Source organism: Brachycentrus maculatus, unplaced genomic scaffold, assembly GCF_059751285.1.
Source record: "Brachycentrus maculatus isolate JH-2025_06_01 unplaced genomic scaffold, ASM5975128v1 h1tg000089l, whole genome shotgun sequence".
In the NCBI taxonomy this organism is placed as follows: Eukaryota; Metazoa; Arthropoda; class Insecta; order Trichoptera; family Brachycentridae; genus Brachycentrus; species Brachycentrus maculatus.
Genome location: NW_028280843.1, coordinates 604,333 through 619,407, shown reverse-complemented (window position 1 = coordinate 619,407; position 15,075 = coordinate 604,333). Strand labels below are relative to the sequence as shown.

Here is a 15,075-nt window from a genome sequence, read left to right as displayed (position 1 = left end):
CAAACAAGTATTTGGACACACTCATAATGTTGTAAATAAATTAACTGGTCAAATTATAAGCTAACATAATAAAAATGAAAATTACATTTTCATTTTTATTATTATTAAATATGTGATTATAATCCAGGATTCGGATCTCACATACTAATATAAGAGTTTCTGCTTAGTAAAAAGCTTCTTTTCACTCACCAATAGATGTCTCTAGTGAAATTCTAGTGATTCAAGAACAATGTTTTAAAATTGATTCATATATATAGAACTTTTAAGAATTTGAGTAGTGTGGTTGTTAATAATGGATAGAATGTTACACCCATGACGGTCGTCAGCCCCGTAAATGCCCAGACTTCCATATTCTTCTTCATCTTTGATGAGATGTCATAAATAACTTGGAATGCATTCATAAGATACGCATAAACGCAAACATTATCGAATGCCGCTTCTTACATCTGTATGCAAATAATGCATGACCCATATTTCTGGCAAGTGCCCATTCAATAACTTGACTAAATGCTGATAGGTAAGTGTATTAACTTCTGGTGGTATATTTATTAATATAATTATACAATATATCAGTTATATTTTACATCAATAGCAGAAAATTGTTGGAAAAAGTAAAATAATTTAATTAAATTATCTCATTTCGCTCACTCCTTTCAACAACGTCAAATATAGAAATCGTCAATTTTCAGTTGTGCATGTTTTCGGAATGCCCAGAAAAAGTACTGTATCACCGCAAGAGCGGCATATTTTCGACTTAATATTTACCCGCTACAGGGCAGAAAGTGTTGTTTTTGCATTTTGAAGAAAAGAAAATTGTTTAATTTTTATTTTAAATATACTAATTATTTTTCAAATGAAGAAAAAGCATTCAGGTTTTACCTAAGAAGATCTGTTGCATAGTTAAAAGTTCAATAGTGGTCTGATATTTATTTTTAATACATATCATTATATTTTTACACTTTGAAAACAATATCCTAAAAAATCTAGTTTTTTTTATATATGACGTTGTTGAAAGGAGTGAGCAATTTGAGATTTCTCTTCAAATTTAAGGATTTCTAAGTTCAAATAATTGAAGTATTCAAATATTCAAAAAAATAAAGTGAAAATATTAAGATGACATTCGTATGAATTTTTATTTGCGAATAATTATCAATATGGATTATAATTCTATCGACTCGTTTAGATTAGCAATATGTTATTTTATTCTTCTTCAAACCCTACCTGCACCCTATGATCATATTATAATTCATTCAAAAACTTATCCGCAACCCAATGGTGCATAGGGCACTGCTGTATTATCGTGATCGTCAACACATGTAGGAAAGGTGATCAGCCCTCCGCTTCAGGTTCCAGTCCAGGATAATAATGAATAATTATGTATTAGTTTCAAAATCCCTTATATTTATTTCAATAAATAAATAATAGCGATTATTTTTATTTATTGATTCCTGGGAATCGAACTCAGGACCTCCAGTACGGTAGCCGAGCGTGCTGACCATTACACTACGAAGGCGGACAATATATATTTTTTATATTAGTTCTAATGGTTTATTAATTGATTATGCGTTTAATTTGTAGAACTCCGTTTTAATTTATGTATTAGTTGTTAAATCAAACACAGATTTTTTGAGTCTACTAAGTTGTATTTGCCATAACTGGGCGAAACAATTGCCACAATATTATTTTTATGAGTTTTTTTACAGTAAAATACAACTCGAAAAATCTGTGTTATATTTAACAATAAATACATAAAGTTCAAATGGAATTTTAGTTCTTTTAAATCATTTTAATTCCATAGTGCTATGTTAGAAAACATGACAGTACCTTCAAATAACCTGTTACACACTTTCTTTATAACTTTTACATTTATTCATCATCGTGTATAATTTATTTAACCTTTCGCATTATTTTAAAGCCTCTTTCCATTTCATTATATATTCAGATTGGTAATATTTTTTATTTTTTATATAAGACCCTTGATTTTTCACCCTTCGGATGAGATGTCAATTTTAAAAATGTCTCAACTTGATTTGGAACATGTATCATTCATCCCTTTTTATAAAAGAAGATGGAATTCTGAGCATCCCAGGGCTTACGACCCAGCAAGCTTTATAAATTCCTCAACTGATGGCGTAACAATCAGCCTTCACTTCAATAATGTGTCGAATGTACTTCAATAATGTGTCAATGCATATACTTATAAAGGTTTTGAGAATTTACGCAATATGGATGTTCAATAATGGGCAGATTGTGAACGGTACACACGTGCATAAAGTGATCACTTTAGCCAGCCAGGTCGTAAGGCCAGGGATGCTCAGACTTCCATCTTCATTCGTAAAAAAGGGAAGAATGATATATCGCTCATTCCTTTCAAGAACGTCATAAATCAAAAAACTTGATTTTTCAAGAGAACGTTTTTAAACTTTAAAAATATAATACAATGTATTAAAAATAAATATCAAGCCTCTTATTAAATTCTTTACTGTGCAATAGATCTTTTAAGGTAGAACCTGAAGGTTTTTTTAACCTGAAAATTATTTCGTAAATTTAAAAAAATAATTAAATAATACATTTTCTTCAAAATGCAAAAACAACACTTTCTGCCCTGTAGCGGGTAAATATTATGTTAAAAATATGCCGCTTTTGCTGGGATAAAGTATATTTTCTTGGCATAACTGAAAATTTTCGATTTCTGATTTATGACGTTCTTGAAAGGAGTGAGCAATATGTTTCATATCAAGTTGAGAAAAATACTTTTAAAAAAAATACTTTAATAAAACCATGACATTAATATCGTGGGGGTTTTACAGTCTGAATTCTTAAAATAAGCCCTAAGGAATACTTCTACATACATCAGGTTCCTTATTTATATTAAATAGACTTGAAACCATATTTATAACCTCACCAATGAGTTGAGTTGTTGACATTTACAAAAATTCTACTAATTAAAAAATAATGTAAAATGTCACATCTTTTTTTTCTGAAATATCCGTTTTATTGCATAGGATTTTTATATTACACATGAATTTTTAAAATTAAAGATTGCATCTACTATCGAATAAAAAAAATCAATTAGTGTCATATGTAACCGATCAATTCGAAACCGATTGGCAAAAATATGCATAATTTAGATATTTTAAGCATAATTTATTGAAATGCGCAATTAGGATGCAATGCCACAAAGTTTGGGCTTCAAAAATAAATAAATACACGTACGTACATGTAAAATTTATTAATATTAAATGCATTTATTCACTTCCTATCATTTTTATTGTCATTCTCAATAAAACCAGATATCGTTATATAATTTTTACAATCCCAAAATGCATTTAAATTATTAATTTTTATACTCAAGCAAACATAAAATTTACATTTTCAAATTAATGAAACGTAAATTTTGTATTATTTTATTATTGTTTAAAATGTTTAATTTCATACATAATGCTAAGATTTCTGTAAATACATAATTTTAAAATATGTAGGTACATACTTTCATTTAGTAGAAGTGGGTTCAACCTTTGTCATTTTAAGAAAAACAGTACGGTATTACGTTGATTGGCAATTAATATAGTAGGGAAAGCGTAAAGCGAGGTTAGCGTTAACAAAATAAATTTAATAATCAATACCAATTCGACTCACGTTGGTAATAAATATTTCAACCTTGGTACAGTTAATGGTTCAATCGAAAAGACACCAAAAGAGTTGCTAAATATTTCACAAGAAAATCGATCGTCTAATCTGAACTACTAGAAAATGTAAAAAAAAAAAAAAAAAACTCATCATCAGGCCGCTTCCCCCAGAGGTAGGCAGAGAGAATCGAACGCCACACCACTCTGTCTTTGCAAACATTCTTCACCTCTTATACGTTACACATACATACCCGACGATTATTACGACTCCTCCGGCCGCTTTCAAGTATTTAAAGTAACTGATTGTGCCAAGTTTTCCTCGGTCTACCTCTACGTCTTTTTCCAACTACATTCGCCTCATGAATTTGTTTAACCGTTCTTTCCTCAATCATACGTTCCACTCGCCAAACCATCTCAACACACCTTTCTTAATTTTATCGATATTTTTATAGAAAATGTACATTTTTCCTTATATAGTAAGATTTACATTCGTAATACATTTGAAACAAAATTCAACACTAATGATAAGCGAAAAAAAAAATACTTACGTTTAAAATTTCTACTTTGCTACCGTTCTGGAGGTTCGATTTCTAGGGGGTCAAAAAAATATGTAATTTTTACCCTGTATTATTATTAGATATTACCCTGGACTGGTACCTGAAGCGGAGGGCTGATCACCTTTCCTTCATGTGATAACGATCAAGATACCACTGCGTTTATATGATGCAGTGCCCTATGCACCATTCGGGTGCGGATAAGGGTTTGAATGAATTATAATATCATCATATATTTTAATACATATTATAGAATATAAATTTTAATAAATTACTTTATGTTACAGAAATATTTTTTAAAGCTAGCCAACGAGTTACGAACAATTCCACTTATGTCCGTAATTAACTGCCATCTTTTATACCTATGAAACTTTTTAATGAGATTCTGTTAACACCCATTCTTTATTTAAAAATGACGTATGTTACTCTCAAGCAATTAAAAACAATGCTGATAGAGAAAAAACTTCGTTCCTACTGCATATTGTGTTCAGAAAACTAAAACACAAAGACAATGAAAAATATCTACATTTACTTAAAAAAATATCATCAAATTTAGCATTTGGAGAAAAAAAATATAAATTTTAATTACACAGATCCATCCAAAATAATTCAAACTATTCATCACTTCATCAATCAGTTTCAACAAATAAGCAATTAATCTTCCAAAATAGTATCCTTCAGATGTCACACGAAGTGGCGATTAAGTATAACCGTAGATACGTAGCATTTCGTTCACGTAGTCAATAAACCTTCGATATCTCGCAACGCAGCGCGCGTGAAAGCCTTCGTTTGAGCTATCGAAAACCTTTGATATGTCTATCATCTTTGGTAATGATAATTCAGCCGCAGTTCAAGGCGAAAGAATTAAATTGTTATCCCAATTTGGACCTCGCTATTACTACACGCAACTTCAAAAGCCAAAACGAGTGGGCTACATCCTCGAACCGATAATTACGAGTCATTCTCGGCAAATCGGAGGCAAGTAGTAAAAATATACGTAATATTCCATTACCTCTTCCGCAAACAATTGCAAGTTTTTTTACTAGTTACCATTGCCCGTTGCTCTGCTCATTGGATTGAGTTTAAGGATTGGAGCATGTGTGAGAGAATGGTAAAAAATACAATTCGTGGCCTTGAGAAAATAAATTCATACAACTTTTTCTTCAAAGCAGGAACTGAGAAATAAAAAAGATTCCAAATGAGATAGGAAGAAACGTGAGCATTTGAACAAAAGAATAATAGAAATTATCGAAGGAATGGAGTGAATGGATTTCCATCTTTTTGCAAACCCGTATTGTGGGTACCTACTTTTACCCCTGTACTTTATAAATCATTGGGGTGCGTGAAGGGATATATAAATCCCTTCACGCACCCCAATGGTGCACAGGACACTGCTTCATTTAAACGCAGTGTTATCTCGATCGATTACATATGAAGGAAAGGTGATCAGCCCTCCACTTCAGGTACCAGTCCAGTGTAATATTGAATAAATATTAAAGTGAAAAAATCACTTATATTTATTAAACCCCCCTGAGAATCGAACCCGGGACCTCCAGAACGGTAGGCGAGCATGCTGACCATTACACTACGGAGGCGGACAGATATATATATATATATATATATATATATATATATATATATATATATATATATATATATATATATATATATATATATATATATATATATATATATATATGTATGTACATATATACATATACTCTAATAGCAACATATTAGTAATACTTGAAATAAATATGCATTTTAAAATAAGGTTTGGCCAAGCATTTGGAAGCATAGTATTTAACCCGAAAATCCGATACTAAATCACCATGCAAAACAAAAATTTTACTTCATTTTAAATTTACTGACTCCGCAATGAAATAACATGATAATTTAAATTTTAAAATGAAACACTTGTATAAGACTTTGAGTTCATTAATGAAAAACATGACTAGTTTCGAGAACTACAGATGTTCACGAAACTAGTCTTGTTAACATTAATTAACTAAATAGTGGTCTTATGCAATTGATTTATTTTTATATCTAATTAATTTGAGATAACTAGAAGTAAATTAAAGGATTTTTAAAGCACTGCTTAATCTGCAAGTTCTGTCGTAGGGATGACAATAATTTTATGCGATATGATTTATACTTGTTTTTGTAATAATTTATTAAATTAAAAACTTGAATATTAAAGCATTATAAACAATTTAACCTTTAGCATATTCTCAAATTTATATGTTAAAATTAAAAATAAAAGATCACCTCCATAAATTTTAAAAACAATTATGTGTTTTCCACAGATTACCTAATATATATATTTTTAAATCAGACATTCACGTATTCTGAAACCATATTAAATTACTAAGTATACTTTCCTTTAAAAAAATATCATAAAGTCATTTAGCAAAACCGGATGCTTCAAATCCTAAAGTAATATTTTGTATACAACATACATAATGATGTTATAACATAGGTAGATTGTTTCCAGCTATAAATAACAAATACACTTACACACATACGATTACCATATATTTCTTTACACGTGAAAGAAAAATGCTTGGGCTATTCTATATATAAGTTTATCTCAAGCACTTATGTTATTTTTTTAAATAATTTCATCACATGTTCTTCTCATATTTTTATTCCTAAATATTTCAATTCTAGTCATTGAGATCGTTTTGTATATTTAGGTCACATCTGGTTGTTTTTTTTGTAGTTTAAAACCAACTGACTGAAAACTAAACTTTTGTTGTTTAAAAACAACTGACTAAAACCAACTGACTGACAATTAAAACCGCATTTAAATATATAGATATGACAAAAGAGAATAAATAGTAATTTAGGTTTCTTAGAAGTTTGAAATAATAATTTACAAACACCTTAATATATTTACAACATATTGAGTATGTCCAAATACATGTTCACAAATCTGGATTATCTCCAATTAAAGAAGTTATTTTTCATAGTTGTATGGTTGTCAATCATAGGTAGAATAGGTGAATGTTACACGTGTGTAAAGCGATCACTTATACCAGTCTATGACAGTCGTAAGCCCCGTAAATTCCCAGACTTCCATATTATTCTTCATCTATATTGAGATGTAAAAAAATATATATATATATATATATATATATTTTTGCCGTAAGTAGTAAATAATGTTACATTGTTTAGTTCACCGCCCTATTTTCCTAAACATACCTAAATGATTACATCGTTACTTTCTATTATAAAAATCAAAATTATAATTGAAAACCTTTTATTAAAAACCATGATACGAACAATTTAAAATTGAATTATTTTCAATTTGTAGTTTTTTTAGTTCATAAACATAATAAGGTTATTTGGGTACGCAAATTTTGCGTGGAATCGCCCACTAGAAGGTTTTTAGTGAAGGCAACCATTCATGATACGAGTATTAGTCGATTCAACATCCTTGAAATGCCTCGATATGTCAGTTATTAAATCTGCAGTACAATCAACTCTAATAAAATTACATACACACTATATACAGTCTAAAAATATATACACAACATTTGGAAGTCGGATAAAAAACTTGAATAATAAAGATTGGATTTCATCGTTAATGCTCCGTTCCACAAACATGCAGTTGGAGCTTTGTGGTTACATATTATGCAAGTATGTGTACGTGTACAGGAATAATTGCGCATTTGATTCGCAGTTATAAGGTGATACTTTATGAAAAAACTAATCGATAAAATGCATAATAAGTAACATAAATTAACCAAAAAATCTTATATTCAATTTAATTGTGTAGACTGCACACGATCAATCGTTCAAACCCACGCAAAAGAAAGAAAGTGAATGCTGAATCCGGTCTTGATCAGATTACATGTTAAACCTTGATGGAAAAATGCGACAACTCAGACGAATGTATAGCAAAACTACATATGACGGATGCTTGAATAGTATTATAAGGAAATAATGCAAGGCTTCAGTTAGAAGCATTATCGAAAAAAAAAAAGTGTGTTAAGACGGTTAGGCATATGGAAGAATGGTGAAAGAAATATATGAGGTGAAACAAAGGGAGACTGAGGAAAACTGACCAGTTACATCAAATACTTAGGCGTGGACAAGTCAGGAACTGATATAATCGGAAGGTATGTATGAGGAAAAAAATGTTTTAAGAATCCTAACTAACTAACTAACCATCACGCCGCTTCGCGGCAGGGGTAGGCAGAGAGAATCGAACGCCACACCACTCTGTCTTTGCAAACATTCTTTGCCTCTTCTACATTCATGCATCTCCTCATACATGTCCGACGATTATTACAACTCCTGACCTGGCCGCTTTCAAGTATTTGACATACCTGATTGTGCCAAGTTTTCCTCGGTCGTCCTCTGCTTCTTTTTCCAACTACATTCGCCTCATAAATTTGTTTAACCGTTCTTTCTTCACTCATACGCTCCACATGTCCAAACCATCTCAACACACCTTTCTTAATTTTATGGATAATGCTTATCTCAACCTTACATTCTTTCCTTATTTCATCATTCGAACATCTATCAAACATCGTTTTGCCACACATTCGTCTGAGGGATCGCATTTTGACTGCATTCAGTCTGCTTTCATCCTTCTTTTGCCAACTCCATGCTTCGCTTCCATACATAAGGGTTGGAACCAGAACTCCATTGTGTACTGCCAGTTTAGCTTCCGCTGATAGATTTTTATTTGCTAAAACTGATTTTAGTGCACCTTTCACTCTGTTTCCAGAATCCTAACCTCAATAAAAAAGACAACTCGTATTCTAGATATGTTATGTACTGCACTAAAAAAACAGTGAATTCCAAATGAAATCATAAATGACACTATTGATTGATTCGGCATTAATTTTGTGAAGTGAAATGTTGATAATTTTAAAAAAATTAAACACTTGTAATGAACCACTCAATGAGTTTTATTTTATTATAAACGAATCATCTACAGGTGAAAATTAAAACTAACGAACAAACAGTATTTAGGGGTATATATAGAGGTCGATAGGGTAATAAATAGAGGGGGGGGGGTTAAGGAACGGAAATTCATACATGTAACGAAGATATGATGTAAAAAGAAGACTGAAATCCATGCTTAATAAAATGAATAGATTTTAAGGATAGCTTAAGTAAAACTTAAATTAAAAAAATATAGATTTTACCACAAAGTGAATGCCGAATTAATTAGTGAAATTAAAAATTTGAGTTTGAAGTACATTTATTTCAATAAAAAGGAAATAAATAACTAAATAGTCGAAACCCTGAAAATTTATATGTATCAATTTTGTAGAAAAAATACACGTAATGATTGATTGAAGTTTTTTAATAATAAAAATCAATTGTTATGAGAGTACATTATTCTCACGCATAAATCTAGTTTTCTTTGGAATAAAATTAACATTTATATACGAGCGTGTAGGTGTTAAAAATATTTCAAGGATATATCTCACTGTTCAGCACTCGTAAAAGCATTTGAAAGTCAAGGAAGCGAGAACTTTTTTGTCAAGGAAAAGGAGAATCAAAAGTAGTTTGCAATTACCTAATAAAGCGTAACGTACACAAGCCTTCCTACACGAAAAATAAACCAGCTGAATCGTTTTTGTCTCGAATGAAGTGCTAACTAAATTCAAGGTCCCCGATCTATGAGAAATTATTGTCATACTTGGAGAGTCGTTTACATAGCGTTTATCTTTCATTACAGAACGAAATAAAAGTATGACGCGACCAATGGCGGTGCTCAGACTGCTCCGAACCCAAGTAAAAAGTTTTGCGTAACGCAAAGTTAGTACAACACGATTTGAAGAGATTATCGGTATCTTTTCCTCGTCAGTTAAAACATGAAGTATGTAAAAATTTAAACATTTTATTTTTATTTTATCAATTTCAAGCTTGAATCATTTCAAGTAATGATAGATAACTTTTTATTTTGGACTTGTGTTGTAACAATATTAATATTTATACAAAAAATGCAAAATATGCAAAATAACAATCGAAAACCGAAACCCATTATAAAATAGATTTATATTATCCACTGACACCAGTCTGATGATCTCGGTAACGACGAAATCCGGTCGCTGGTCAAATAAAAATAAAGTGGAAAAGCTAAAAATATTGGTTTTAATCTAAATTTTTGTCCGCCTCCGTAGTGTAATGGTCAGCATGCTCGCCTACCGTTCTGGAGGTCCCGGGTTCGATTCCCAGGGGGGTTTAATAAATATAAGTGATTTTTTCACTCTAATATTTATTCAATATTACACTGGACTGGTACCTGAAGTGGAGGGCTGATCACCTTTCCTTCATGTGTAATCGATCGAGATAACACTGCGTTTATATGAATCAGTGCCCTATGCACCATTGGGGTGCGGTAAGGGATTATTATAGTTATTATGGTAATCTAATAATCCATCATAAAATATCATACATATTGGTTTACCATTGGCAAATCGGCAACATTTTTAACGTTTAATGCGAGATCATAGTCGTGTCATGTAGAAATATATTAAAATGTAGAAAATTATGAAATATATTATGTACGTATATTGGTTTATCAACAGCTATCCCATTAAAGTATAATGGGAGACCAATATCTGAATTCTTAGGTGGCGGTTCGATAATCGATGATTGGACGAGAATGGGGAGTGAAATTTCAAAGATGCGTCAAGTTTTTTAGGGATATTTCGTTACTTGAGGTAAAAAGAGACTAGTCAACTCGTGACGCACTTTTGCAAGCGTACTGGAAACGATTGTGTTGCCATCTGCACACGGCGAAAGCAATTGCCAATAGTATTCATTTTGATATTAAAATGAAAAAAAAAGGTTAAGAGAAATTTTATGTAAGAGACGGGGAGAGAGGGAGGAATTACAAGATTACAAAATTTGCATAAAAAATAAAGATTATGTGAAACAAGTGCATAAATTTAGTTATTTTCTTCTAAAACAATATTGACGAGAAGATCGCCCTTCAAGGAAACCCTGAAGAACGCAGACCCCCAGGCAGACCTCCAAAAAGGTGGAAAGACAGCTGGGAGTCAACATCCCAAGAGCGAAAAGAGGAAGAAGAAGAAAAAGATATATGTGTATGGTAATGCGCATATTATGAATTCAAAGTCAATACTTTTGTTATTGTAACAAAAATAATTTTTGAGAATGAGGATATGTATAGTAGGCAAAAATTTCAATCTTCACAACAATTACTTTCTAGATAAGAACGTCAGCAAATGTAAAATACAAATACTAGTTATGATAAATCATCATAGTGCAGAAGGGTCATCCGAAAATAGCAAGTTTGTTTTTTAAATAATTTTCTTTATAATGGTTACTTACTGTCGACTTATTTACATTTTCGTCAAGAGTAAAGTAAAACTTCACTTGATAACGAATGCCAAACAAATCGGTTACCGAAAAAGTCACAGTTAGTTATTAGTAACACTTTTTTATATCACTTCTAGTTACTAAGGCAATTGGTATATTTTATATACATACATGAAAAATACAAATAATTATTACGTGATTTGAAATCTTACGTGGTGATTGTCAAATTGTCGAATGCATAGATCTGGTATCCACCAATAGCTGACGGGGTGGAGAATCATGGGACGTGTAGATTACCGCTCCAAAAGAGATGCATTATTTTGTCTGTAAAATAATAAGCGATTATTAAAAAAATTTAACGATATATTTTTATTGCTTGCTTCTAAAAAAAAAACATAAAAGGAAGGGTAATTAAATATATCTACAATATTTAAATATATTTTCCATTCAAGATAATCAATAAAGGGAAAATTATTTAAAAAAATAACAACGAGATATTTTGATTGTAAAAACTTCAATTTGCTTAAAAAATAATCATTAGAAAGGAAGATAAATAATAAAAAAATGTATTTTTATTGTATGAAATTAAATTTCTTTCTTAAGGAATTATAAACAAAGAGAGATTAAAAAAACGTATGACAACGATATTTTATTATGGTTAAAAACATAATTTTCCCACATAAATCGTAAATATCAGATTGTTAGATATAGTCCACATTTCAATAAATATTTTTTGTATGAACCTATGTAAAATATATGATAGAAAGCAAATATAAAATTTTGTAATACAAAACCAGAGAAACTCATAATAAATTAAGGATCCAAAGAAATTTATTAATTTAATCATTAAAAACTCATTACGTCACTTTACGCAGGAAAGAGAAAAAAATGAACACCACACCTCTCTGCTTTGCAAACAATCTTCGCTTCTTCATATTTATGCATCTCTTCATAAATACCCGTCCATTAATTTGACTCCCGACCTGAATACTTTCTTAATCAACTAAATTTAGTATTTGAAATACTCAATCATACGATAATATACAAAATCACGTGCAAACTAAAATATGCACGGTAAGTCATTTGAACGTGCGGTATGGAAAAGAATTTGGCAATACAAAGTTCTACCGGGAACCTTTTCTTGTACGGAAAAAATACTGAATGCTAATACTGAATCACAGATATTGATAAATTTAATTGTTTGAGGTTAGGTTCTTACGTGTAATGTTGAAGCTATCACATTTACCGCAAGGACCATACATAAATTAAGATGAACACAGCGATCTATGGATAAACACATGCTATGCATTAGTTTGGCAGATCGTTGTCATACAGGAGAAAGTGACCAAGTGCATTGTTTTACAAAAACGTGATCATTAACTATTTGATATCTTACTAGCTTAATATTGCCCTGAAAAAATCCCAAAGGATTTTAAACATGGAAGTTAAATATATTGACTTGTTAAAAATGACTAACTGCATAGATGTTTATTTTTTTGCCAAGCAAAAATGACTTTAATGGCCCTCCTGAAAATTTTATGTTTTGGTAGTTGGTCACTTTCTCCTGTACGACTACGAGATAAGAATTAAGAAAATTAGTCCTGAACAAAAGATGTTGATGTGGTTGATCGTATTGCCAGACTTATATGGAAATATTGTGAGATAGATAATAGACAGTCATCCAGAGTTCTGCAGTGGAGACCATGGGACATGAAGAGAGTAATAGGCCGGCCCCAGAACAGATGGATCGATGACATTGTCCCCGTCGCGGGTAGTAAGTAAACTGAAAAGCCCAAACAAGAGAAGGCTGCAAAAATTTTTAAACGATAGTCAAAGAAGAAGATGAACTGTGTCAAGACATTGAATTTTCTGACAAGAAATAAAATAAATCATTTACAGAACATTTGGTTTTGTCAAAAATTTTGCACTGTCATAGAATCATTGGAACCATGCTGCTTAAATATTTTTACAGTTGTCCTTATTTTAAACTATACGAGTTCATTGATATATTTGACTCCACGTGCCGAAAAAATGTGTGTTTATTCCAAAAAATCAAATAAAACTGTACCGACACACACAACACAAACACATTAAAATAAAATCCAATTATTGTATAGATATAGTAAACCCGTGTAACAAAAAAAAATACATTAGAAAATATAGAGAAATTATCTGTACAGTCAAACTTAGATATAAGAGAGCTCAATGGACCGGGACATTTTTCCCTGTCACTCTTAGAACAGTCACTCTTATATCCATGCTTTCTTAAATAGAGGGGTAAAATGACGAGACACTTAGCTAGCTATCTTTGGAAGATTTTCTTTTATCCCGGAACTCTTCATTGAGATTTTTAACACTGAAGAAAATTAATGTTACAAATATATGCAGTTTGATTTATAAGAAAAGTCACAATATTAATTTATGATCTTTGTATTCAATAACAGGGCATTGTCAATTTAATGACAAGTTATTATTTCATATTATTTTAAATATCTTAATATAGATGAAGAAGAATATGAAAGTCTGGGCATTTACGGGTCTTACGACCGTCAAAGGCAAAGTGATCACTTAACACACGTGTAACATTCACCAATTCTACCCATGATTAACAACAACACCACTCAAATTCTTGGAACTTCTATGTTTATTTATATATATATATATATATAAATATATATATATATATATATATATATATATATATATATATATATATATATATATATATATATATATCGATAAAAATAACAAAGGTGTGTTGCTATGGTTGAATAAAGAACAGTAAAATGTATATATGAGGCAAATGTGGTTGGTAATAGAACCGAAGGAAATCCGAGGAAATCTTGACATGGTCAAGTGTTTCAAATACTTGGGCTTGGACAGGTCGGGAGTCGGAATATCGGCGGGTGAGAAGATGCATGAATGTGGAAGATTGTTTGCGAATACAGATTGATGTGGCGTTCTATTCACTCTGCCTACCCCTGCGGGAAGCGGCGTGATGGTTAGTTAGATAGCTAGTTACATGACATTAAACGAATGATCAAACCTCAATAATGTCACCAATAGCAGCTTATCTCACAAATCTCTCTCACTCCTACTTTGTAATGTAAATAGAATCAATATCAAGTCTAGCAACAATCGCTAAAAATGGGCGGTCCTTGTTTGAGCATACATACGCAAAAATTTATTCTATACTTGCCATTTGATTAAACACAATCTTACAAAAACAAAATAAAGTATTATCTGAGGAAGAAAGCGGTATTGATATGATTGTTTTCATACTTAGATCTGATAATACGCAATGAGCAAATTTTATAATAAAAATCATTACATTTGTTTGAATTCATGTTTCCCCTTAGTACCAGTGTACATGTCTGTTTATTTAAATATATTTTTGCGGTTCATTTTCATACTTCATTTTATTTATTAAAAAAATCCAAATACGTTTACAACAAACTGCTGAAATATAACATTGAAGCTAATACGATTTTAATGATTTAAAACACAAAACAAAATGCGAATGTTTAGATGGTGAGCTGGAGTGTCCCTTGGAGACAAAGCAAAGAGTTCAATCATTCGTG

The 15,075-nt window shown here is 30.9% G+C and overlaps 1 protein-coding gene across 6 annotated transcripts in view; it reads right to left on the bottom strand.

Annotated features, from left to right (window-relative positions):
• The window catches only part of ken (zinc finger and BTB domain-containing ken and barbie protein), an 80,062-nt gene that overhangs the window by 23,833 nt on the left and 41,154 nt on the right, over positions 1–15,075 (bottom strand). For 4 of the 6 annotated variants that reach the window (XM_088257919.1, XM_088257920.1, XM_088257917.1 and 1 more), the window contains exon 2: positions 11,707–11,818. Coding sequence is in view for 2 of the 6 variants with exons in the window: in XM_088257915.1 (XP_088114041.1) it covers positions 11,690–11,775 (86 nt within the window). In the remaining 4 variants the exon portion in view is untranslated. Of the gene's footprint in view, positions 1–11,689; positions 11,819–15,075 lie in introns of all 6 variants that reach the window. The other 2 variants (XM_088257915.1, XM_088257916.1) reach the window with 1 other exon arrangement.